This window comes from Pelophylax lessonae, assembly GCF_965119305.1.
Source record: "Pelophylax lessonae genome assembly, chromosome: 1".
Classification (NCBI taxonomy): domain Eukaryota; kingdom Metazoa; phylum Chordata; class Amphibia; order Anura; family Ranidae; genus Pelophylax; species Pelophylax lessonae.
The window spans coordinates 420,234,006-420,258,252 of record NC_138768.1 but is presented as its reverse complement, the minus strand read 5'-3'; the positions used below and the strand labels follow the sequence as shown (position 1 = coordinate 420,258,252).

Below are 24,247 nucleotides of genomic sequence, written 5' to 3'. Positions count from 1 at the left end.
ACATCTCAAACTGAAGTTAAATGCACGTGGAAACTATCTGCAGTTTTCTATTGACCAAAGACCAATGCCCAAAAACCAAACCACAGGCTCTAAAGCTCATCTATGAATTAGGTTTTTTTTTCAACCTGGTAAATATTGTCTGTAGCATCTTAAAAAACTGAGCTTGGCATCTACATACAGGCACCATAGCAGCTGGGAAAGAAAGCGTCATACAGAAGCTGCTTTTTATGACAACAGCAAGTTAATATGGGCACATTTTTTCCATGTCAAAATTCAAAAACTCGAAAATAGATCATTTATCACTGAATAAACGGATTCTTTTGTTTCAGGCTTGTAGCGTGTATTATTTATAAACATCAAATTTTTCACAATAGTTAGTATAGTTGTATATTTAGAACTTCATGGCTTTTTGGAAGCTGCAAAAGACTGAAGGATACCCAATGTTAGCTTTTCTCTTACTGCCAAGAAGGCAAATGCAACTAAGAAAAAATTTCATCAACATAAACATCATTTCATTTTGAACTCAATTACAATTCTTTCGTTTTTTTCGAGAACTGTTATATACATGTATGAATGAGTCAATATCTTTCAAAGATATAGGTATAGAATACATGGAAGCTTGGTAGCTGCTATGAGGCTCCCCCTTCTGTGATACAGTGCCTTGCAAAAGTATTCGGCCCCCTTGAACTTTGCTACCTTTTGCCACATTTCAGGCTTCAAACATAAAGATATAAAATTGTAATTTTTTGTGAAGAATCAACAACAAGTGGGACACAATCATGAAGTGGAATGAAATTAATTGGATATTTCAAACTTTGTTAACAAATAAAAAACTGAAAAATTGGGCGTGCAAAATTATTCAGCCCCTTTACTTTCAGTGCAGCAAACTCTCTCCAGAAGTTCAGTGAGGATCTCTGAATGATCCAATGTTGACCTAAATGACTAATGATGATAAATAGAATCCACCTGTGTGTAATCAAGTCTCCGTATAAATGCACCTGCACTGTGATAGTCTCAGAGGTCCGTTTAAAGCGCAGAGAGCATCATGAAGAACAAGGAACACACCAGGCAGGTCCGAGATACTGTTCTGGAAAAGTTTAAAGCCGGATTTGGATACAAAAAGATTTCCCAAGCTTTAAACATCCCAAGGAGCACTGTGCAAGCGAAAATATTGAAATGGAAGGAGTATCAGACCACTGCAAATCTACAAAGACCTGGCCGTCCCTCTAAACTTTCAGCTCATACAAGGAGAAGACTGATCAGAGATGCAGCCAAGAGGCCTATGATCACTCTGGATGAACTGCAGAGATCTACAGCTAAGGTGGGAGACTCTGTCCATAGGACAACAATCAGTCGTATACTGCACAAATCTGGCCTTTATGGAAGAGTGGCAAGAAGAAAGCCATTTCTTAAAGATATCCATAAAAAGTGTTGTTTAAAGTTTGCCACAAGCCACCTGGGAGAAACACCAAACATGTGGAAGAAGGTGCTCTGGTCAGATGAAACCAAAATCAAACTTTTTGGCAACAATGCAAAACGTTATGTTTGGCGTAAAAGCAACACAGCTCATCACCCTGAACACACCATCCCCACTGTCAAACATAGTGGTGGCAGCATCATGGTTTGGGACTGCTTATCTTCAGCAGGGACAGGAAAGATGGTTAAAATTGATGGGAATATGGATGGAGCCAAATACAGGACCATTCTGGAAGAAAACCTGATGGAGCCTGCAAAAGACCTGAGACTGGAACTGAGATTTGTCTTCCAACAAGACAATGATCCAAAACATAAAGCAAAATCTACAATGAAATGGTTCACAAATAAACATATCCAGGTGTTAGAATGGCCAAGTCAAAGTCGAGACCTGAATCCAATTGAGAATCTGTGGAAAGAATTGAAAACTGCTGTTCACAAACGCTCTCCATCCAACCTCACTGAGCTCGAGCTGTTTTTCAAGGAGGAATGGGCAAAACTTTCAGTCTCTCGATGTGCAAAACTGATAGAGACATACCTCAAGCGACTTACAGCTGTAATCGCAGCAAAAGGAGGCGCTACAAAGTATTAACTTAAGGGGGCTGAATAATTTTGCACGCCCAATTTTTCAGTTTTTTATTTGTTAAAAAAGTTTGAAATATCCAATAAATTTCGTTCCACTTCATGATTGTGTCCCACTTGTTGATTCTTCACAAAAAATTACAGTTTTATATCCTTATGTTTGAAGCCTGAAATGTGGCAAAAGGTCGAAAAGTTCAAGGGGGCCGAATACTTTCGCAAGGCACTGTACATATGGATACATATGGTTACAAGGGCACTGATAAATGCTGTCTGATGCCAATCTGTTACACAAGTTTCTATAGTTAGGCTGATTATTTATTTGACAGCACACAAGTATCAATTTGAGGATTTCATGAGAAGCTACCTATTACTTTGGCAGGTATTGCTTTGGTTTTTCTAACAAACCCTATTATACAGTAATGAAGAGAATATCTGACACATCAGGAATCCAATTGTTGGGACTCCATCCTTGCTGTGGTCCTATTTTCAAAATACCCACCCTAAATGTACTTTCTTAGATCACATTTGTATGCAGCATGCTCTCCATCCCTGGGCCCTGTCAAAGCTGATTGGATGCATTAATCTTATCATCAGGCCCTGTCCAAAACACAATTTTAAGAAAAACATAAACATTTTTCAACAGTTGTCAGATCACTGTGAATTTACATTTTAATGTATCTCCAAGCTGAAACAACATGAAAAAATATGCCCATATGAGTGTAAAATGTCAGCTCCTAATAAGGACTAGTAGAGGAGTTTGAAGCATAATTCATAACTTTGTAGAAAGAAAAATGTTATGCTCATTCCTATACATATTTCAAGTATAAAAATCTCCTGTTCTGTAAAGAAATAAAATTAAAATGTTTGATAGCAATTTAATTTACACAGCAGTTTAATGCATATAAAATAATACAAAAATTGTATACAAACATGATCACATAACATTGACGATTCAAAAAGATGGTTGTTTTTTAGTGCACCATATACCATAACAGGAGAAAATTGCATTATGGCATAATAATGGGATGTTGAAGTTGACACTACAATAGAATAAAAGAAATATCAGGGCAAGCTACATCACTTCCTTGAACAAAATTGTACAAAACATCTAGCTAACTAGATAGAACATAATACTGATAATCACAGTTTAACACTCTGTAACTGTGTTTCTTGTTGTTCTTGCGCTAATGTAGTATAAAAACAGTTCTTTATATTTCCATAAAAGATTTCAAGTGACTTCAGTCATCGATGAAGAGTGATTCTGTGAAAAGGACATGTAAAAATAATAATTAGAGCAGCTAGGAACATTAACACAAAAACAAGTTTTAAAAAAAGTGCCAAATTTTAGGAGAAGAAAGATACTGTTGAAAGATACCTTGTATAGAGCAATAACGTGCAAAAAGACAGTAACCAATGGTATCACATTAAAAATGATTTGAAAGAAGTCTGGTCGGTGAACACTTGGTTGTTATGAGATACTAAATTTGCCCCTTACCACACTGAATATGCTCATAGGTCTGCTTTGGGTAGATACTTGTGGGTGTATTTACCTAAGGTCTGAAACTTTCCTGGGAACTGACATTCTCTGAACTCTATAAACTAGCTATAACAATCCCACTTTTCTTTAAGCCAAGCAAGTAGCTATAATTAGTATTGAGCGAACACAGACTGTATTATTCGTGTTTGTACCGAATAATTGGATTTTTGTTACCCAAACACGGACCCGAAAACTTTACTGTATGTTCGGGTTTAAAATCCGTGTTCGGTCATTTTATTTCCTGTTTTGTATGTAATGGCGCGCTTTTAATGGCGGGCTTTCAACAGCCAATCAACAAGCGTTTAACTGGTGTGCGCCATCACAGCCATGCCTACTAATGTATTAGTAGCTGTGATTGGCCATCTGAAGCATGTGACCATGTCTTTATAAGTTCGAGAGCCCCAGCGCGCCGCGTCATTCTGCTGTAGTTTAGGGACAGAGCACACATCATATGTGCTGGCTGCTGATTAGGGACAGACAGTGATTCTGTGAAAATTTGTGTCCGAAAAGAATGCAGGGACAGGTCGGAGTACAGGCAGGGAAAGTTATTAGAGCATTTTAGGGCCAGGCTGGAGATTAGGCAGGGTCAGTCTACATCGATTTTGCTGTGTGGGGGGTGGTGCAGTGAACGATCTTATTGAGCATATTAGGGCCAGGCTGGAGATTAGGCAGGGACAGTCTACATCGATTTTGCTGTGTGGGGGGTGGTGCAGTGAACAATCTTTTTGCCCTCACTTGAGCCCACTGAGGAGGGAGAAAAAAATCAATTTTTATCAGTCTGTTGTGTGCAGCGTTCAGCTATATTTCACTACAGATTGCTGTTCTAATCTGCTATTAAAAAATTAATTTAAAGGGGAATTTTTTTTTAAGAGCACTTGCCATGCTCTTAACTACATTTTGCTGCCATTTGCAGCACTCTAGCCCTTTCCATTGGTGTTTTAGCGCCATTTTAGTGCCTGAAAGTTCGGGTCCCCATTGACTTCAATGGGGTTCGGTGTCTGGGTAAAGTTCAGAAAAAGTCCGGGACACGGACCCGGACTTTTTTTCAAGTTCGGCCGAACCCGCCGAACACGGACATCCAGGTGTCCGCTCAACTCTAGCTATAATAATCCCACTTTTCTTTAAGCCAAGCAAGTAGCTATAATAATCCCACTTTTCCTTAAGCCAAGCAAGTAGCTATAATAATCCCACTTTTCTTTAAGCCAAGCAAGTAGCTATAATAATCCAACTATTTTTAAGCCAAGCAAGCCAGTCATATTCCTCTCACTGTATGTGTTTTTATAGCATATCCCCAAAAGATATAAAAAGCCAACAATGAGTGGAAACTCCATTTAAATTATTTATGTAAAAGTTCCTAAAACTTTAACATAGATTTGTAAAATAGATTTGAACATTTTCCCCTGAAGTTGTAATCATGGTTAATGGGGTTTATTCCATTCTAATACTCTGACCTTCTCTAAGAGACTACAGATATCAGCTAAATTGGTAATTGTTTTAGTAAAACCAACTGTTCTATTATTTACACCTACTTTTACACCTTCAATATCATATGCCAAGTAGTCTTGCTCTAATTACCTTTAGCTGATGTTCTCCCCCCCCCTTTCCACTATATTTCACGCAACCTAATTTCCACTACATTTCCCACTCCCCGTTGTTCTAATATTTAGATTTCCATTTCTGGCAACCTCTTTGGGTACAAGGTAACGCTGGAGGATTTGGTATTGTTCCCCATGGGCCTGGTACCAGCACTACATGTACTTCATTTAGAGGTAATTATGCTTCATCAACGTACTGTCGATTCATAGTAAGTAATGGATTATACTACAGTTTAGATGGATATTAAGTTATTGACTATATTGTGTAAGTTTTAACTCATCCCTCCCCTTTTTACATTCATGGTGGATATAAAACACTCCTACAATGTGTGTTGAATTAAAAAGATGTGAAATGTCTTATGACATTATGTAATTTAATGAGTAAATGTCTCATGTATATCTTTTTGTTTATAGTTACAGTCCTTTTTAGAGGATCTGAGGCCCTGATGAAGCAGGTTTGCCCACGAAACATGTTGGATAATTCATTGGAGCTCAAGGCCGAGATAGATATTTATGTAGCTGCCTAATTATTGAATATGTTTTTAAAATCAGCTTTTTAACTGTGATTTCCAATAAAATTTGTTATGTATAGAAAGTAAATGCCCTATCCAAAACAACAGTGTTTAAAAAATCAATATTAGCAACAAATAAAAAAGGGTGCTTTTCACAAAAAAAGTGAAATATTTAAAGGAAAAGTGAGTCGATGGTTGAATAGATAGATGAAAAAAAGTCCCATGCACAAGATAATGTGATCAGGTGTAAATTCCCAACAACCATTCAGAGGTGATTCTTCCTGAATATATCTGTGATCCTATTTAAGTACACTGTGCTCCACTGCACATAAAAGAGGATCTGCCTCTTGCCAGATGGATTGACCTTTGCAGCTTTTTCAATGCAAGTAAAAAGCGCCTCATCTGTGGGATGACACTTTCTAAGGAAATCCAGGCTCTCGGTATGGTTGGATAAACCACATCTCATTAATATCAAGCTGTGTTAGTAATTCACACTCCAGCTCGTTGTGTCACACAGGAAAAAGGAGGAAACAACTCATTGAGCAGACATCCAAAAAAAATATTTTTTGGTAAAGACGTACTCCCCAGAAAGAAGGATATTATAGGCAAATCTGATACACACAGTGTTGACGTTCATTAGAATGAAACGTTTATTGGGGCGGAAGTGGTAGTGGTGACGTCTTATCGTCTGTAAGGACACCAGCTGCTGTGTGTAACCGATTTGCCTATAATATCCTTCTTTCTTGTAAGTACATGTCTATACCAATAAATAGTTTTTTATGGATGTCTGCGCAATGAGTTGTTTCCTCCTTTTTCATGTGTTACATGAATAGTTGTTGGCAGGGCCGGTGCTAGACTATTTTATGCCCTAGGCAAGACCAGCTACTTGCGCCCCCGCCCCTAAAAAAAATAAAAAGGGAAGGGGTTAAAAACTCCTCTATGTCATACCCAGTGACCCTGATCTGATGGCTCCTCTGTTATGCTGTCATACCCAGTGACCCCCATATTCCTCCATGTCACACCTGGGGACCCTAATGTCCCTCTATGCCACACCAAAGGACCCCGATGATCCTCCATGTCACACCAGGGGCACCTGATGTTCCTCCATGTCATACCCAGAGACCCTGATGTTTTCCATGTCACACCTGGGGACCTCAGTCCCCCATGGCACAACCAGGGACCCCAATTCCTCATTGCACACCTGGTGACCCCAAAACCCTGTTACACCCAGTGACCCCTATCCCCCATGGCACACGTGGTGACCCTGATTCCCTTTCACACCAGGGAACCTCCATATCACACCCAGGGACCCTGATCCCCCTGTTCTGGGGACACTCACTGGGCGGTATGAAGAGAGTGGCCTGCACTCTGCCCTTCTTCACCGTGATCCTGCTGATTCCTTCTCCTAGGATGCTCCTCTTCTGGACCACAGTGCTCACCACAGCTCCAACCAGCTCCTGGTGAAGGGAGAAGCAGCAGTCCGAGAACTCCGCACGTCCCTAATCCCCAACCTCCTCAGACCATTCTGGTGCCTCGTAGTTTCTGCTCCAGTAAAGGTGCCACCCTCCAGTGCCAAGCTTGGGGTCAGGTTCAGCTCTCCTCCGCTCCCTGCCTAATACCGACCCAGGGAAATAAACGGCTGCCTACCAGCTCAGTGCAAAGAGTCACTTCCTGCCCAGGGTTTACAGCACTAAGCTCCAGCCAAAGAGGATCATCATGCAGGCAGCACTCCTTTGGGCTCCCTTCCTGCCTCTTGGGCCCCCCCCCCCAACAGTGGTGGAAAGCCAGGGCCTGGTAGTTCAGTCACTGCCCCAGACACCTGGCATCTTCCTCTGTCAGTTCTTCCTCCCCCACTGCCGCCCCCTCCCCTCAGCTCACAAGGATCATTCAGGATGGACAGAGAGTGCCAACTCATGGCTGCGCCCCTAGGTTGCAATGCGCCCTAGGCGGCTGCCTAGTTTGCCTAGTGGAAGCACCGGCCCTGGTTGTTGGGAATTTACACTTGATCACACTATCTTGTGCATGGGAACTTTTTTTCATCCATTTATTTAACCATCGACTCAATTTGGGTTTCATTATTTCACTTTGTTTGTGAAAAACACCCTTTTTTAATAGATGCTCTTAATTATTTTTTAAAGCACCGTTGTTTTGGATAGCGCATTTACTTTCTATACATGGTATTTTCTATTGTTATGTGCAATATATTAAAGGGTCGCTGTTCCCATATTTGTTTGAATTCAAATATATGTACACATTTGTTTTGATGATTGACACCTTGATATTTCACATATTATTTAAATACTAGGGTAAATATTACACTTTTTTCTTAGATTTTATATAATAAAATTGTTATACTTGTCTGTGTCCAGTATACCCCAGAATGTACATTTAAAATCCCATATACTTACCAGTAGGGATGATCGAACGGTTCGGGTGGACCATCGGTTCGACCCGAACATTGACTGTTCGAAATTTGGCCGAATTCTGAACTTTTTGCGGACACCAGAACCACCCAAAATGCAATGGGACAGAAACGTGAGTAAAAGCCAATTGAGGGGGCAGGAGGATGCTAGGAATGTGATTGGAGTGACTAGGGGGTCCAGAGGCCAATCAGTAGTGAATACGCCCCCCAGTATATAACATAGCCCCGCCAAATCTCTAGCAGTGTAATACAGGGGCTGCAGAAGAGAGTGGAAGCAGTTCTGTTACTCCTGCTGCAAAAGTGTCATTTAGCAATTATTAGTGTGAGGAAAGGGATATCTAGTGTAGTTAGGGTACTATATACCACTATAGTTAGATTCAATAATCTAGTTTCTGTAGGGAAAGTGTTAATTGTCAGGGTGACCGTAGTGTAGTTTAGGGTGAACTGACTGACTGCTATGCCAGGGTGACAGAACTCATCCATGTCAGGGTGACCGCCATAAGAAAAAGATCATTTTAATTAGAATTATTAGGAGCAGGGATGGGGCTCCGCTCCTGTCACACCTGGGCGTTTTTGCTTCAGGCGTTTATTGCGCTTTTTTGTGGATGTCTTTGGAGGCAGGCATGACATCTGAACTTCTGTGTAGGGGTATATATACACACACACATATATGTATATATATACACATACACACATATAGGTGTAAAAGGAGCGGAACCCTATCCCTGCGCTACTGAAATTATTTGCAGGGATGGTGTTACCCTCCTTTCACACCTATATGTGTGTATGTGTGTATATATATAAATGTGTGTGTGTGTGTATATATACCCCTATACAGAAGTTCAGATGTCGTGCCTGCCTCCAAAGACGCCCAAAAAATGCCCAATAAACGCCTGAAACAAAAACGCCCAGGTGTGACAGGAGTGGAACACCATCCCTGCGCTAATAAAAATTCTAAGAAAAATTATCTTTTTTTCTGGTTCTGGGCATGATACAGAGCTGAAACTTCACAGGTACAATTTTTAGACCCCCTCCAGACACTAAATCCAAAGAAATCTCTTTTTTCTTTTTTCAATAATTTTTTCAATAATTGGCTCTCTATCAAAAACGACAATTTTTAAGAACTTTTTTTTGTGTGATAAATAGTCCCTGAGGCATGACCCAGAACCCTAAGCACTTTTTAGGGGCATTTATTGGGTTTTAGGGCTTCAAAATTGTGTTTTTTGATTCCATATATATATATATATATATTTATATATACAGTGCCTTGCAAAAGTATTCGGCCCCCTTGAACTTTTCGACCTTTTGCCACATTTCAGGCTTCAAACATAAAGATATAAAACTGTAATTTTTTTGTGAAGAACCAACAACAAGTGGGACACAATCATGAAGTGGAAAGAAATTTATTGGATATTTCAAACTTTTTAACAAATAAAAAACTGGAAAATTGGGCGTGCAAAATTATTCAGCCCCTTTACTTTCAGTGCAGCAAACTCTCTCCAGAAGTTAATACTTTATAGCACCACCTTTTAATGAGATTACAGCTGTAAGTCGCTTGCGGTATGTCTCTATCAGTTTTGCACATCGAGAGACTGAAATTTTTGCCCATTCCTCCTTGCAAAACAGCTCGAGCTCAGTGCGGCTGGATGGAGAGCGTTTATGAACAGCAGTTTTCAGTTCTTTCCACAGATTCTCGATTAGATTCAGGTCTGGACTTTGACTTGGACATTCTAACACCTGGATATGTTTATTTGTGAACCATTCCATTGTAGATTTTGCTTTATGTTTTGGATTATTGTCTTGTTGAAAGACAAATCTCCGTCCCAGTCTCGGGTCTTTTGCAGACTCCATCAGGTTTTCTTCCAGAATGGTCCTGTATTTGGCTCCATCCATCTTCCCATCAATTTAAACCATCTTCCCTGTCCCTGCTGAAGAAAAGCAGGCCCAAACCATGATGCTGCCACCACCATGTTTGACAGTGGAGATGGTGTGTTCAGGGTGATGAGCTGTGTTGCTTTTACGCCAAACATAACGTTTTGCATTGTTGCCAGAAAGTTCGATTTTGGTTTCATCTGACCAGAGCACCTTCTTCCACATGTTTGGTGTGTCTCCCAGGTGGCTTGTGGCAAACTTTAAACTACACTTTTTATGAATATCTTTAAGTAACTTTTTTTCTTCTTGCTACACTTCCATAAAGGCCAGATTTGTGCAGTATATGACTGATTGTTGTCCTATGGACAGAGTCTCCCACCTCAGCTGTAGATCTCTGCAGTTCATCCAGAGTGATCATGGGCCTCTTGGCTGCATCTCTGATCAGTCTCCTTGTATGAGCCGAAAGTTTAGAGGGACGGCCAGGTCTTCGTAGATTTGCAGTTGTCTGATACTCCTATTTCAATATTATCACTTGCACAGTGCTCCTTGGGGTGTTTAAAGCTTGGGAAATCTTTTTGTATCCAAATCCGGCTTTAAACTTCTCCACGACAGTATCTCCGACCTGCCTGGTGTGTTCCTTGTTCTTCATGATGCTCTCCGCTTTAAACGGACCTCTGAGACTATCACAGTGCAGGTGCATTTATACAGAGACTTGATTACACACAGGTGGATTCTTTTTATCATCATTAGTCATTTAGGTCAACATTGGATCATTCAGAGATCCTCACTGAACTTCTGGAGAGAGTTTGCTGCACTGAAAGTAAAGGGGCTGAATAATTTTGCACTCCCAATTTTTCAGTTTTTTATTTGTTAACAAAGTTTGAAATATCCAATAAATTTCGTTCCACTTCATGATTGTGTCCCACTTGTTGTTGATTCTTCACCAAAAATTACAGTTTTATATCTTTATGTTTGAAGCCTGAAATATGGCAAAAGTTCGAAAAGTTCAAGGGGGCAGAATACTTTCGCAAGGCACTGTATATGGACCCCATGTGCCCTATATGCCCTCCTGTGAGTTGACCTGAGCAGCCGAGTCAGATGATCTTTATCCATTGGTCCACAACTGTTTACAATCGCTTTTTGGCTTTTCCATTCATTTGGATAGCCAACAGCCTCTGGTAAGCGGCCATTCCCCTTTTTGTGTTATCCCACTGGTGGCTTCCTCTCATCTGTCGTGGCGGGACTGAGACTCTCATCTGCATGCTGGGACTTGTGGTTCTCCTTTATGCACAAGTTTTCTTCTACATTTTTTCGTATATGAACTTTTTTTGGGACTTGGTACTTATTTAGAATCATGGTTTCACTGATTTATGTTTCACTTTGACACATTATTGTAAGCGCTACACGTTTTTTTATACAATCGCAAAAAATGGCCTGGTCATTAAAGGGGTAAATCCTTCTGGTCCAGAAGTGGTTAAAGACTACATAAAACCATGATGTATGAACAGTTTTAAAACTGTGTGTTCTTTAATGAACGAAATGAGAAATGAGAATGTTTGATGTGCTTCAGCTTGCATTAACAAATTTGTGTGCCTATGATGTACAATATACTGGAAATATTATATGATAATCTGATATATACAGTGCCTTGCGAAAGTATTCGGCCCCCTTGAACTTTGCGACCTTTTGCCACATTTCAGGCTTCAAACATAAAGATATAAAACTGTAATTGGTTTGTGAAGAATCAGCAACAAGTGGGACACAATCATGAAGTGGAACGAAATTTATTGGATATTTCAAACTTTGTTAACAAATAAAAAACTGAAAAATTGGGCGTGCAAAATTATTTAGCCCCCTTAAGTTAATACTTTGTAGTGCCCCCTTTTTCTGCGATTACAGCTGTAAGTCGCTTGGGGTATGTCTCTATCAGTTTTGCACATCGAGAGACTGAAATTTTTGCCCATCCCTCCTTGCAAAACAGCTAGAGCTCAGTGAGGTTGGATGGAGAGCGTTTGTGAACAGCAGTTTTCAGTTCTTTCCACAGATTCTCGATTGGATTCAGGTCTGGACTTTGACTTGGCCATTCTAACACCTGGATATGTTTATTTGTGAACCATTCCATTGTAGATTTTGCTTTATATTTTGAATCATTGTCTTGTTGGAAGACAAATCTAAGTCCCAGTCTAAGGTCTTTTGCAGACTCCATCAGGTTTTCTTCCAGAATGGTCCTGTATTTGGCTCCATCCATCTTCCCATCAATTTTACCATTTTCCCTGTCCCTGCTGAAGAAAAGCAGGCCCAAACCATGATGCTGCCACCACCATGTTTGAAAGTGGGGATGGTGTGTTCAGGGTGATGAGCTGTGTTGCTTTTACGCCAAACATAACGTTTTGCATTGTTGCCAAAAAGTTTGATTTTGGTTCCATCTGACCAGAGCACCTTCTTCCACATGTTTGGTGTGTCTCCCAGGTGGCTTGTGGCAAACTTTAAATGACACTTTTTATGGATATCTTTAAGAAATGGCTTTCTTCTTGCCACTCTTCCATAAAGGCCAGATTTGTACAGTATACGACTGATTGTTGTCCTATGGACAGAGTCTCCCACCTCAGCTGTAGATCTCTGCAGTTCATCCAGAGTGATCATAGGCCTCTTGGCTGCATCTCTGATCAGTCTTCTCCTTGTATGAGCTGAAAGTTTAGAGGGACGGCCAGGTCTTTGTAGATTTGCAGTGGTCTGATACTCCTTCCATTTCAGTATTATCGCTTTCACAGTGCTCCTTGGGATGTTTAAAGCTTGGGAAATCTTTTTGTATCCAAACCTGGCTTTAAACTTCTCCACAACAGTATCTTGGACCTGCCTGGTGTGTTCCTTGTTCTTCATGATGCTCTCTGCGCTTTAAACGGACCTCTGAGACTATCACAGTGCAGGTGCATTTATACTGAGACTTGATTACACACAGGTGGATTCTATTTATCATCATTAGTCATTTAGGTCAACATTGGATCATTCAGAGATCCTCACTGAACTTCTGGAGAGAGTTTGCTGCACTGAAAGTAAAGGGGCTGAATAATTTTGCACGCCCAATTTTTCAGTTTTTTATTTGTTAACAAATTTTGAAATATCCAATAAATGTCGTTCCACTTCATGACTGTGTCCCACTTGTTGTTGATTCTTCACAAAAAAATACAGTTTTATATCTTTATGTTTGAAGCCTGAAATGTGGCAAAAGGTCGCAAAGTTCAAGGGGCCCGAATACTTTCGCAAGGCACTGTATATATATATATATATATATATATTTTTTTTTTTCGCTCCTATTCTTCCTACCTATCTGTGTGATCCCTCAGACATTAGACTGGTGGTAGTCCTTTATGATCTGATATTCTATGTACTATGTATACTTTTTTTTTTCTTTCTTTCCTTTTATGAGTGTTTTGTAAAAGTTTAAACCTTTTCAATAAAAAGCATTTTGAAAAAAAAGAAGAAAATATAATATGATGTCTTCAGTGTTACGTACTTAAAGTGTTTCTCCAGGCAAGTTTAAAAAAAAGTAATTGCAAACTCCTCTGCATGCTGCCCCCGCCACTCCTCCTATCCAGTTCACTTGTGTTCTGCTGTCTCTGGGCCCCTGTGTGCTCCCCTGGTCCCCCCCTACGGTGCTGCCCCCCCCCACAAAAGTGTCACAATAGATAACCAGGAAGGGTTTGGTAAATATGTAATTTACCAGCTCCTTCCTTTTCTGAATGGACAGAGTCATAGTCAGTGACATTATAAAAAAATCAAATGATAAAAAAATACAATTAAAGTGCCAAAAAATAAAAACTACTGACACCAGTGAGTGAAATTAAAGGATCGCTAAGGTCACACTTGCGACCGGGCCCTGGCCCCAAGATGGCAGGAAGGGGGTCCACTGCAGAACTTGTGAAAGGGTCCCATTGCAGGACCGTAATAAAGGGCCCCGAAATGAGAGTAAACGGCCCCAGGATCAGTTGGAAGAGCCCCAGGCTTGAAGAGAAGGGCCCCGGCCAGGGGTCCGGGGGGCCCTTCATGGTTTCTTGCACTGAGGTCATGAAGGTTCTAGTTATGCCTCTGATTCCCTGCTTTGTCGGTTAATAGTAGGAAATTACCTTGAGACCATGAGTTCTCCCCAATTAGAACCATATTTCCAGTGCCAAAATGACACAGTTAGTTAGCCATTCTTAAAATGGGCAATCCTCCTAGCGTTGTCAGGACCCAGAAACGGCACCATCTCATTATGTATTGAAAAACTCTGGTTCCATCAGACCTTTCCTATAGTGCACATGCACTATTATTTTCTCCAAACTTCTACAATGCTTCAGTGTTAAACTGAGCATACAGCTAATTTCCTCCCTTTTTTTTCTAGTTTGACCAGTATAAGTTTTCAAACAACCAGTGTTACCATAGATAAAAAGTATACAGTTTATTGTATAATTTGTCCCATTTATAATGATATTAAAATTACGTTTCTGGAGCAAAGCAGTTTAACGTTATTTGCAAACAAATGAAAGGCTTTTTTTTCCCCCAATTTTGCACATTTCCATGCAACACTAAAAAGTTAATGAGCAAAATGAATGGAAATAAAAAACAGTAAAATAAAAAATCAGCAGAAAAACAAGGAGAAGGAAAGGAAGGTGTTAATTAGGGCTTGATTAGGGTTAACTAAGCGTTAATAAGGGACTAAATAGGAAAGCATTTTTTTTTTTTTTTTACTTGTAAGGTTGCTTTTACTTACATCACATGCAGATCAAAGGTCACCCCTTTGATCTGCACATGAAAGAAACAGAGTAAAGACAATGTAACATTAATGGTGTTACTTTGTAGAGTATTCCTCAATCCAGCTCTGAAAATTTGTACTTAAGATTCTTTTTACACAGCAGTGGCTCACAAGCATTGGCAGGGGGGAAAAAAAAAAACAGTGCAAACGACATACCACAAAGGTACAAGTTTTTAGTGCATATACCGTATGCCCAAAGTCTGCAACTGGTTAATTATACATTTGTGCTAAACCCTGTAGCCTTTGGAAAAATGCCAATATAATGGGTTACCTTTACTGAGATAAATCCTGTTTCCAGCAGCATGGCCTGGCCCTGTGTCTGCATCCATCTTTGCTGTAAGCAAGCATTTTCTACATATTAAGGGGTACTAGCAATAAATATATGCAATAAAGGGGCACATGGAAGAACGTGACACACACCAGGGGGGTCATTGATCACACTGGGTTGCTTATGAAAGGTTACAGAATTTGAAAAATATGAAAACTGCAATATACTGCAACGTATCAAAAGCTCCATTTATCTGACTTTTCATTAGGAATACCATTTAACTCAATATAAACGTGTAGCTTATAATAATTCTTCTCTACCACTAGAGGGAACCCTTGGAATTCTTTTTGTAGGATGCTTTACCAGTTTTGCAATGGAACAAGTATTTGTTGTCTATAATAGTTGTTTGCCATCCTCACTGATACAATGTAGCGTATAGCAAAGGACCTGCAAATATTTTTTATAAGCTTTTAAAGATACGCTTTTAAGGATACATTAATTTTAACCTTGCACTGTATAGCAGTAGAATGAAGTAAGACAGTACCTCTGTAAAATGCTATAATTTTTTACAGTTGAAAAATTGCCCTTACATATATAGAAAATCCGAATTCACCCAAGATACTGAATGTTTCTCCCTAAAATTTTTCCTGATTTTTAGGGAACGTTAAATTATCCAGTAGGTTTCTGCTTCTAAGCCATGCTAAACCCTGTTCTCAAATACCATGTATTTGGTTTTTTGTACAGTAAATGATAATATGCCCAAAAGGTGTTTCAACTGTATGATAGCTATGCAGTAACTTGTAGTCCCAAATGGATGGCTACTAAGAGAGACAAAATTCCAGTGTTTGGACACTCTTCGATTTCTAATCTTATCACATTGCATATATACTCTACTTTAAAAAGGACAGGGAATTACATTAATCATATAGTTGGGCCCAGTGCTTTTTTTCTCCCTTTTTAGGGACCAATGAAAAAAATTCATAGTTATTCTAATTTAAAACAGCATGCAGGGAAGGTGAAGGTGGAAGGTGAAAATGGAATACAGATAACTACAAATGCAACACAATTTAAACATGTTTAACAAATTTAATAACATTGTAACACATTCATGATTGTGGATATATTGATACTTTGATACTCAAATGATTCTAATTAGGTGGCTTCATCTGAAGGTGGTTGGCTCAACCCCTCCTCTGATATTTATTTATTTTTTTTATTTAATCTTTTGGTTATATGACCACAGCTTTAGGCCTCTTTCACACGGAACGGACCGTATTTCGATCCGCTCCAGCACTTTTTTTTTTTTACTGACACACTGGTGTCATCCGGTCCGTATGTCCGCATATCATCCCATCCGTTTGCGGATGATATACGGACATAATGTATGTCTATGGGATTGCGGATGTCAGCGGATGACACCGCTGACATCCGATTTTGCGTCCTTTCCGTTTTTTAAACGGAAGAAAAATAGAGTTCTGTTCCGTTCCAAAAAACGGAACAGAACTGTAAGGACACAAATCGGATGTCAGCGGATAGTCATCCGCTGACCTCCGCAATCCCATTGACATGCATTATGTCCGTATATCACCCGCAAGAAAAATAGGGTTCTGTTCTGTTCCAAAAAACAGAACAGAACTGAAAGGACGCAAATCGGATGTCAGCGGATTGTCATCCGCTGACATCCCCAATCCCATTGACAAGCATTATGTCCGTATATCACCCGCAAATGGATGGGGTGATATACGGACATACGGAACGCCCATGTGAAAGAGGCCTTACAGTGTGTAGCAGTCATTAAGCAGTTCTGGACCAGAAAGGATTTGCCCCCTTAATGACGAGGCCATTTTTTGTGATTCGGCACTGCGTTACTTTAACGGAAAATTGCGCGGTCGTGCGATGCTGTACTCAAATAAAATAGATGTCATTTTTTTCAACAAATAGAGCTTTCTTTTGGTGGTATTTGATCACCTCTGCGATTTTTTTTTTTTTGTGCTATAAACAATAGCACAATTCTGAAAAAAAAAAAACAATATTTTTCACATTCTGCTATATAACATTCCCCCCCAAAAATAATTTAATTATCAAAATTTGTCATCCTTTTAGGCCAATTTGTATTCTGCTACATATTTTTGGTAACAAAAAAAAAAAAAAAAAATCACAATAAGCGCATTTTGACTGGTTTGCGAAAAATTATTGCGTCTACAAACTAGGGGAAAGATTTATGTCATTTTTATTTATTTATTTATTTATACTAATAATGGCAGGGATCTGCGATTTTTAACGAGACTGCGACATTGGGGCGGACAAAATGGACCCCTAACTGACATTCTTAACACTTTTGGGGGGACCAGGGACATTACTACAGTAATCAGTGCTAAAAATATGCACTGTTACTGTAATAATGACATTGGAGGGAAGGGGTTAACCTAGTTGGTGATGAAGGGGTTAAATGTAAGCCTAGGGGTGTGTTTACTAATTGTGGGGGTTGGGCCTTTAAAATGATCACAGAGATCTGTGATCCTACACAGAAGTATCACAGGTGCTCTGTGATCATTTCAGAGAGAAGAATGGTCAGCTGTGTTTACAACAGCTGCCTATCCTTCTCTCTCAGCAGGGAGCAATTGCGGGGGGCCAGCGGCAATCGCGGGAGCTGGCCCTGTGCATCAGCATCCCCGCTGCTGAGTGGGCGCGGGAGCGTGCCGCTGGCTGTGCGTGCTTGCCTCCCAGCACCAGGCACGCAACCGACGTACCCATTTGGCGGTTCATGCAGGAGGGGCCGCCTGCTGCAGTATAACTGCAGCAGGTAGTCCTTAAGTGGTTAACCACTTGCCGACCAGCCACTGTAGTTATACATCTATGTCCCTTCGTGCAGCAGTTAATGTGGGCACACATGCCGCCGGAGGCATGGGCATGTGCCGATTGACTAGAGGGGGAGCCAATCAGTGAGTCCGGGGGCCGCGATGTTCGCTCGGCACCCACAATTGCTCCCATGGAGACAGAAGATGCAAACACTGCAGGTCGCTCTTCTGTCAGTGATGAACACAAGGATCCTGTGTTCCTCCTATTTAGGAACACAGGTCTCTGTGTTCATCCAGTGAATCCATCCCCCAGACAGTTAGAAAGCACCCCCTAGGCACTCATATAAACCTTTGATCGGCCCTGGTGTTAACCCCTTCCCTGCCAGTGTCATTAGTACAGTAACAGTGCATATTTTTAGCACTGATTACTCTTTTAGTGTCACTGGTTCCCCCAAAAGTGTCAAAAATGTCAGTTAGGTGTCTGATCCGTCTGCCGCAATCCCGCTAAAGATCAACGCCATTACTAGTAAAAAAAATAAAATAAATAAAAATAACATAAATCTTTCCCCTAGTTTGTAGATGCGATAGCTTTTGTGCAAACCAATCAATATACACTTATTGGAATTTTTTTTTTAACCAAAAATATGTAGCAGACTACATATTGGCCCAAAATGATGAAAAAAATTTGATATTTTAAATTTTTTTTTATTGGGAATGTTTTATAGCAGAAAGTAAAAAATATTGTTTTTTTTTTCCAAAACTGTCACTCTTTTTTGTTTATAGCGCAAAAAATAAACATTGCAGAGGTGATCAAATACCATAAAAAAAGCTCTATTTGTGGGGAAAAAAAGGACATCAATGTTATTTGAGCACATCGTCGCATGACCGCGCAATTATCAGTTAAAATAATGCAAAAAATGGCCTGGTCATTAAGGGTGCAAAACCTTCCAGTCCTAAGTGGTTAAGGCAATACTGCTTTGTCAATAGATCACTAGTTGAAGGGTGGCACAGTGGTGTAGTGGTTAGCACTTTCACCTAGCAGCAAGATGGTCAATGGTTCAAATCCCAACCATGACACTACCTGCCTGGAGTTTGCATGTTCTCCTTGTGCCTGCATGGGTTTCCTCCAGGTACTCTGGTTTCCTTGCACACTCCAAAGACATGCTGGTAGGTTAATTGGATCCTGTATAAAATTGGCCCTATATGTATGAATGTGAGTTAGGGACCTTAGATTGTAAGCTCCTTGAGGGCAGGGACTGATGTGAATGTGCAATGTATATGTAAAGCGCTGCGTAAATTGACAGCGCTATATAAGTACCTGAAATAAATAATAGTTGAAAGTTGATATGCTAGTGACAAAGATGTGCTCTCATGTGCATAACTGCATGTCCTCACTATTGCGCAGGCACATTTACAGAAGACGAGTTTTCACTGGACTAGCTTTACTGTACATCTTGGTGCCTTAAAGAGAATCTGTCATTTTGCTAATTCATGGCAAATTGTCAGCTTCTCTTGCTAAGTCACCACTTCTGCTAACTGATATTTACCTTTCCCATTCTCCACTTGCACCCTGCTCACCTATGACATCATAGTTACAAAGTAGATATGGGTGGAAAAAGACTCAAGACCATGAACTCCAATGTGCGCATGTGTGTGTATACATGTGCACATCAATTTGAGTTTCCTAGAATATGCTTACTCCTGTATATTAGGCCCATATAAGAAGGCATCCACGCTCCCAATTGATGCCAGTGAGTTCCACATTCTTACTGTAAGGAACCCCCTACAAAATGTCAGATTATATCTCCTTTCCTCCACCCTAAAGTTGTGGCTTTGTGTCCTTGTCGGGGACCTTAAATTAAACAGTTTGTTACCATTTTTATAGAGTCAGAGTCTACCCATGTATTAGATCTTAGACAGAGTTTAAGAATATCTAAACTGAAGAACAAAAATATAATATATTACAGCTTACCAGTTTATAGCAAATGGTAGTACATTTACATACCAAAAATACCTGATTCTGCCAGAATATTTCAGACTACGTTATCAGTTTTCATAGCTAACTTCTTTGAACCACAGAACTCCTTCCCCCATATAATAAAAAATGAGGAGAGGAGCAGGTGTTTGTACTCAAAATCAGGAGAGTGGCAGAGAGTGACTCCAGAATTGATATATTACAGTGAGCCAGTTGTGTCAGTCTAGGACAGGAAGTGTGTTACTGGCAGGATCACCAGATAATAATATAGGAAACAAAATTAAAAAAAAAAAAAATAAAGAGTGTTAAGCTGCAATGTATTAAATTTTGGATTTGAGTTTAGATATGCTCTAATGACCTTTGCTCTTCTTAACAGTGTTTGGGCCTGATGATTAGCCTAGTACTGCATTCTGGGACAAATGGGAGAAGGTCATGTGCTACATTTACCAGCTAGGTATATCTGGGGGCTCTAAAGGATAATCAAAGCAGTGCATGAAGCTTTGAGAAAATAATCATCAGTGGGGAAGAAGAGAGTGAAAAACTGTATTTAGGCCATATTCGACCAGCATATAAGAGCCCATTCACAGTGCCGTGACTTGTCAGCCTGACAAGTCGCGGTCGGTCGCGGTCCATTGAGTAGTACAGGACCCGTTCTAATAGGAGTGACACAAGTCGCTCCGACTTAGAAAAAGGGTCCTGTACTACTTTGGGGCGACCTCGGAGTGACTTGCATAGACTTCCATTATGTGAAGTCCCTGCAAGTCGTGCCAAAGTCGCGGTGCACAGCGGTGCACGCGACTTCACAGGTCACCCCCCAAAGTCGTGTCGCCTCAGTGTGAACCGGCTCTTAATGTACTGTTGATGGACCTTAAAGTAGTACTACAGTCTAAGAATATTTTACTCTAATGCATTCTCTGCATTAAGGTAAAAAAAATGCCCTAATATCTACCTGTCCTACCCAAACCCCCCTGCTCCAGTGATGTCTCTGGTTCCAGCGTCATTTCCCTGCCTCCTGCTACTGTTAGTCAAACTCCTATGAGGAGAGACCAAGGGCATGTCTTACAAACACTATAGAGGTTATTTACTAAAGGCAAATCCACTGTGCACTCGGAAGTGCAGTGGCTGTAGATCTAAGGGGGACATGCAAGAAGAATAAAAAAACAGCATTTTTGCTTGCACATAGGTGGATGATCGAAATCAGCAGAGCTTCCTCTCATTTCAGATCTTCCCCCTCAGATCTACAGCGACTGCACTTCCAAGTGTACTTGTAATGCAGAGTGGATTTGCCTTTAATAAATAAACCCCATAGTGTGTCAATGGATGCATGCAGCTCTGCACTGTACTCAATGGTAGTGCACACGCATGGTTGCTTCTTAGCTCCGGCTTGCTACAGGAGGCACCTAAGGAGGAGGTAAGCCTACAGGGACTGCGAGAAGTGGAGGAACGTGATGTTCCTCTGCAATATTGTTGCACAGAACAGGTGTGTGTGACCTCCCTTTTTAATGTTTTAAAAATGTACTTTGCTGTCACTTTAAAAAGGTTAAAACTGATAAAGATATTCTATATGGCAGGAATACGCACAAAGCTGTAAAAATTTAGACTTATGTAAATTTTAATAAATGACAACAAGGGATAATACCTGAGCACTCAAAGTCTCCAGAGGACTTTCCACTCTGGGGAAAGCCATTAGAGGCATCCCCCTCGTGTCCTCAGGCTTCGGTTTAGAGGGAGTTCCATGTGTTCCCTTAAAGTTATGGACAACACACACGCCCTATAAGATTATAAAGACATTCAAATGAGAATTTAGGAAAAAAAACAGCACCAATACAGAATACAAAGTTTACAATTGTAAAAAAAAAAAAAATACACAATTGTTATACACATATTTTAGTAATACGTAAATATTGATGTTAATTTATGGTCTACTTTTATTATTTCCACTAAATCAGCCATTGAAACCCTATGTTTGATTTGAAGGTGTTCAACTAAAATTGAAAATCACTTCTCAAGATATACTACGTAGTAGCAGGTTAATCAGTTACTCTATCAATTAATTTATGCAGTTGTGTATGATAGCTTGCTGCATATCTTATATCTGTTTGTTACCTCAGTCGCAGTGGTCAATCATGTTTCAATAAATCATGTGCAGTAGTACCACAAATACTCACACCCCTGTCTGTTTGGTTACCTTACACGCTAGCTTGTAAAGTATAAACTGCAATGGAATCTCTTGGGATCACCCTTGTGTTTTTACAGAATGTTACATGATGAAATGTTATGCAAGTAACCAAAGTCATTAATCTCCCAGGGGAGATAAAAACCTTTCCTCTGTATCTTATCTCTTATAATTCTCCAAAGTACACGAAATGAGAAATGCTATAGTAGGTAATAGTATATTACAATTATGTCACGAGTTTGTTAAGCTGGCAAAATGCCACCTGGGTGCCTGTCCAGTGGAAATAATATCTTAATTAAATTAAATTAAATTAAATTATCTTAATTTATCTTAATTCCCTTTTAAAATTTTTATTTTGAGATTTTTGACCCCACCACCATCTGGTTAAACCAATGTTTTTCTAGATTTAAGTAAATAGTTTATTATTCTATAGTACCAAATAGGTACTATAACCACTGGGAATTGGGGCATTTCTAAAATAAATTTAAAGCCAAGGGTAAATGTGTAACCAGTTTAATTAGACGCAGATTTTCTATTTTATAATCTTGGTTATGAACCTTTTTTTCTAGAGGTTTTTACATCTGAAGCCATGGGAATTTTTAATTACATGCAAAATAGAAAGGTAAATGTGTCCCAGATTCTTAGACACTTCCTTTTTATGTCTGTTTGTACAGACTCTTTGTAGACTATTTAATGAATTTTAAAAAGTGCACTTTTTATTGTTTGGTTGGAGCTTGTTATACATCCTACTCAGATTGGTGTTTTAGATGCTACTGTCCGTTTGATCCAATTGAGTTTCCATTGCATTTGTTTTATTTTGTTTTTTATCACTAATGTTTACAGTTATTTTGCAAGTGCACAAATATAATCTTGGGTTTAGTGTTTAATAAATTACTTATATTGTCTAAAAGATTTCAAATGTTGGGTGATTTCTCAAAAAGCTGTTGTGAGCAGCCATCTGACTTCCCCTTAACACCCCCTGGCGGTCTGATTATGTCCAGATTTCTGTGCTAAAAGCGGTACATTGTTTTGCATGGAAATCTGTTGTTTTATATTTAAAAACTCACCTTCCTCTGTGATCCCCCGCCGTCCTCCCCCGCCACCCTCCCAGCCGATGCCAGCACCTGTCTTCCAGTTCCCTTCCCTGCCAGCGTTGCAACGCGGGGGGGTGAAGCCAGCGGCAATTTAAAAAATGTAAATACACTAAATTACATGATACAAAGCTGTGATCCTAACGGATTACACTGTATCATGCCATTTCACCACAGGATTGCACCTGGTGGCTTTTGCAGTGCCCTGCCTGTGCTTTTCCAGTTCTTTGTGCCTGAAAAATTGAGAATGACCATGTTGTCCAAAAAGAGTTGGAAAAGCACAGACAGGGCACTGGAAAAGTCACCAGGTGCAATCCTGTGGTGAAATGACATGATACAGTGTAATCCGTTAGGGAACCGGAAGGCATGTGTTGGCAATCGGCCATGCACAGAGTGGGGAGAGAGTGTAAGGACGCCGGGGAAGACCGTGGGGAGGACGGCGGGAGATTGCAGGCAAGGTGAGTAACATTCTGGGGTAATCCCGAGTGTAGCTTGGGGTTACCGCTTTTGGTACTGAAAGTTAACCCCGAGCCACACTCGGGAATAACGCCAGGGAGGTTAAAGTAAAAAGTCCAATACAGGTGGTCCCCAGGTTACAAACAAAATAGGGACTGTAGGTTTGTTCTTAAGTCCGATTTGTTTGTAAGTCGGAACAGGTAAATTTTCTTAAGTGTAGCTCCAGTCAAAAGAATAATTTTTACATTTTTTGGATAGCATAGGGAAGGGTTAACACCCCTGTACCATTTGTTTTGCTGTCTGTACCCCTGTTCAGAAGATTGCACCTCACTTTCTGCCCCTATGACAACTGGATTTTGAAAATTTTGGGTTGTTGTGGAAACATGGTGATAAAGCTTCAGTGGAGACACCTTTTTCCCATGAGAACTCTTACAGGAGTGCATTTCCCTTCCTACGGGGAATATTTCCTCTTACTTCCTCTTGTCTCCCCCCGTTTGTAAGTCGGATGTTTGTAACCCTGGGACCGCCTGTATATATATATATATTGTATATACGTTAGGATGGAATGATACACCCATGAGCTGCATACTACATCATCAAATTGAGACTAAGCTGGTAAGGGTACCTACACATATGGTAGTGAACTTCCTTAGTGCCAGTGATCTGTGCCAAATAATCTGAAATGTGAAGCCGGCTGC

General features: G+C 40.1%; 1 protein-coding gene across 2 annotated transcripts in view; it reads right to left on the bottom strand.

The window, feature by feature from the left end:
- Nucleotides 1–2,716: 2,716 nt before the first annotated feature.
- The window catches only part of PLPPR1 (phospholipid phosphatase related 1), a 255,530-nt gene continuing 233,999 nt past the window's right edge, over nt 2,717–24,247 (bottom strand). The window contains exons 7-9 of one of the 2 annotated variants that reach the window (XM_082243197.1): nt 21,466–21,597; nt 15,057–15,119; nt 2,717–3,316 (exon numbers count right to left, since the gene is read on the bottom strand). In XM_082243197.1, coding sequence (XP_082099323.1) covers nt 3,284–3,316; nt 15,057–15,119; nt 21,466–21,597 — 228 coding nt within the window. In that variant the 3' untranslated portion in view covers nt 2,717–3,283. The remainder of the gene's footprint in view (nt 3,317–15,056; nt 15,120–21,465; nt 21,598–24,247) is intronic. The other variant, XM_082243198.1, reaches the window with a different exon arrangement.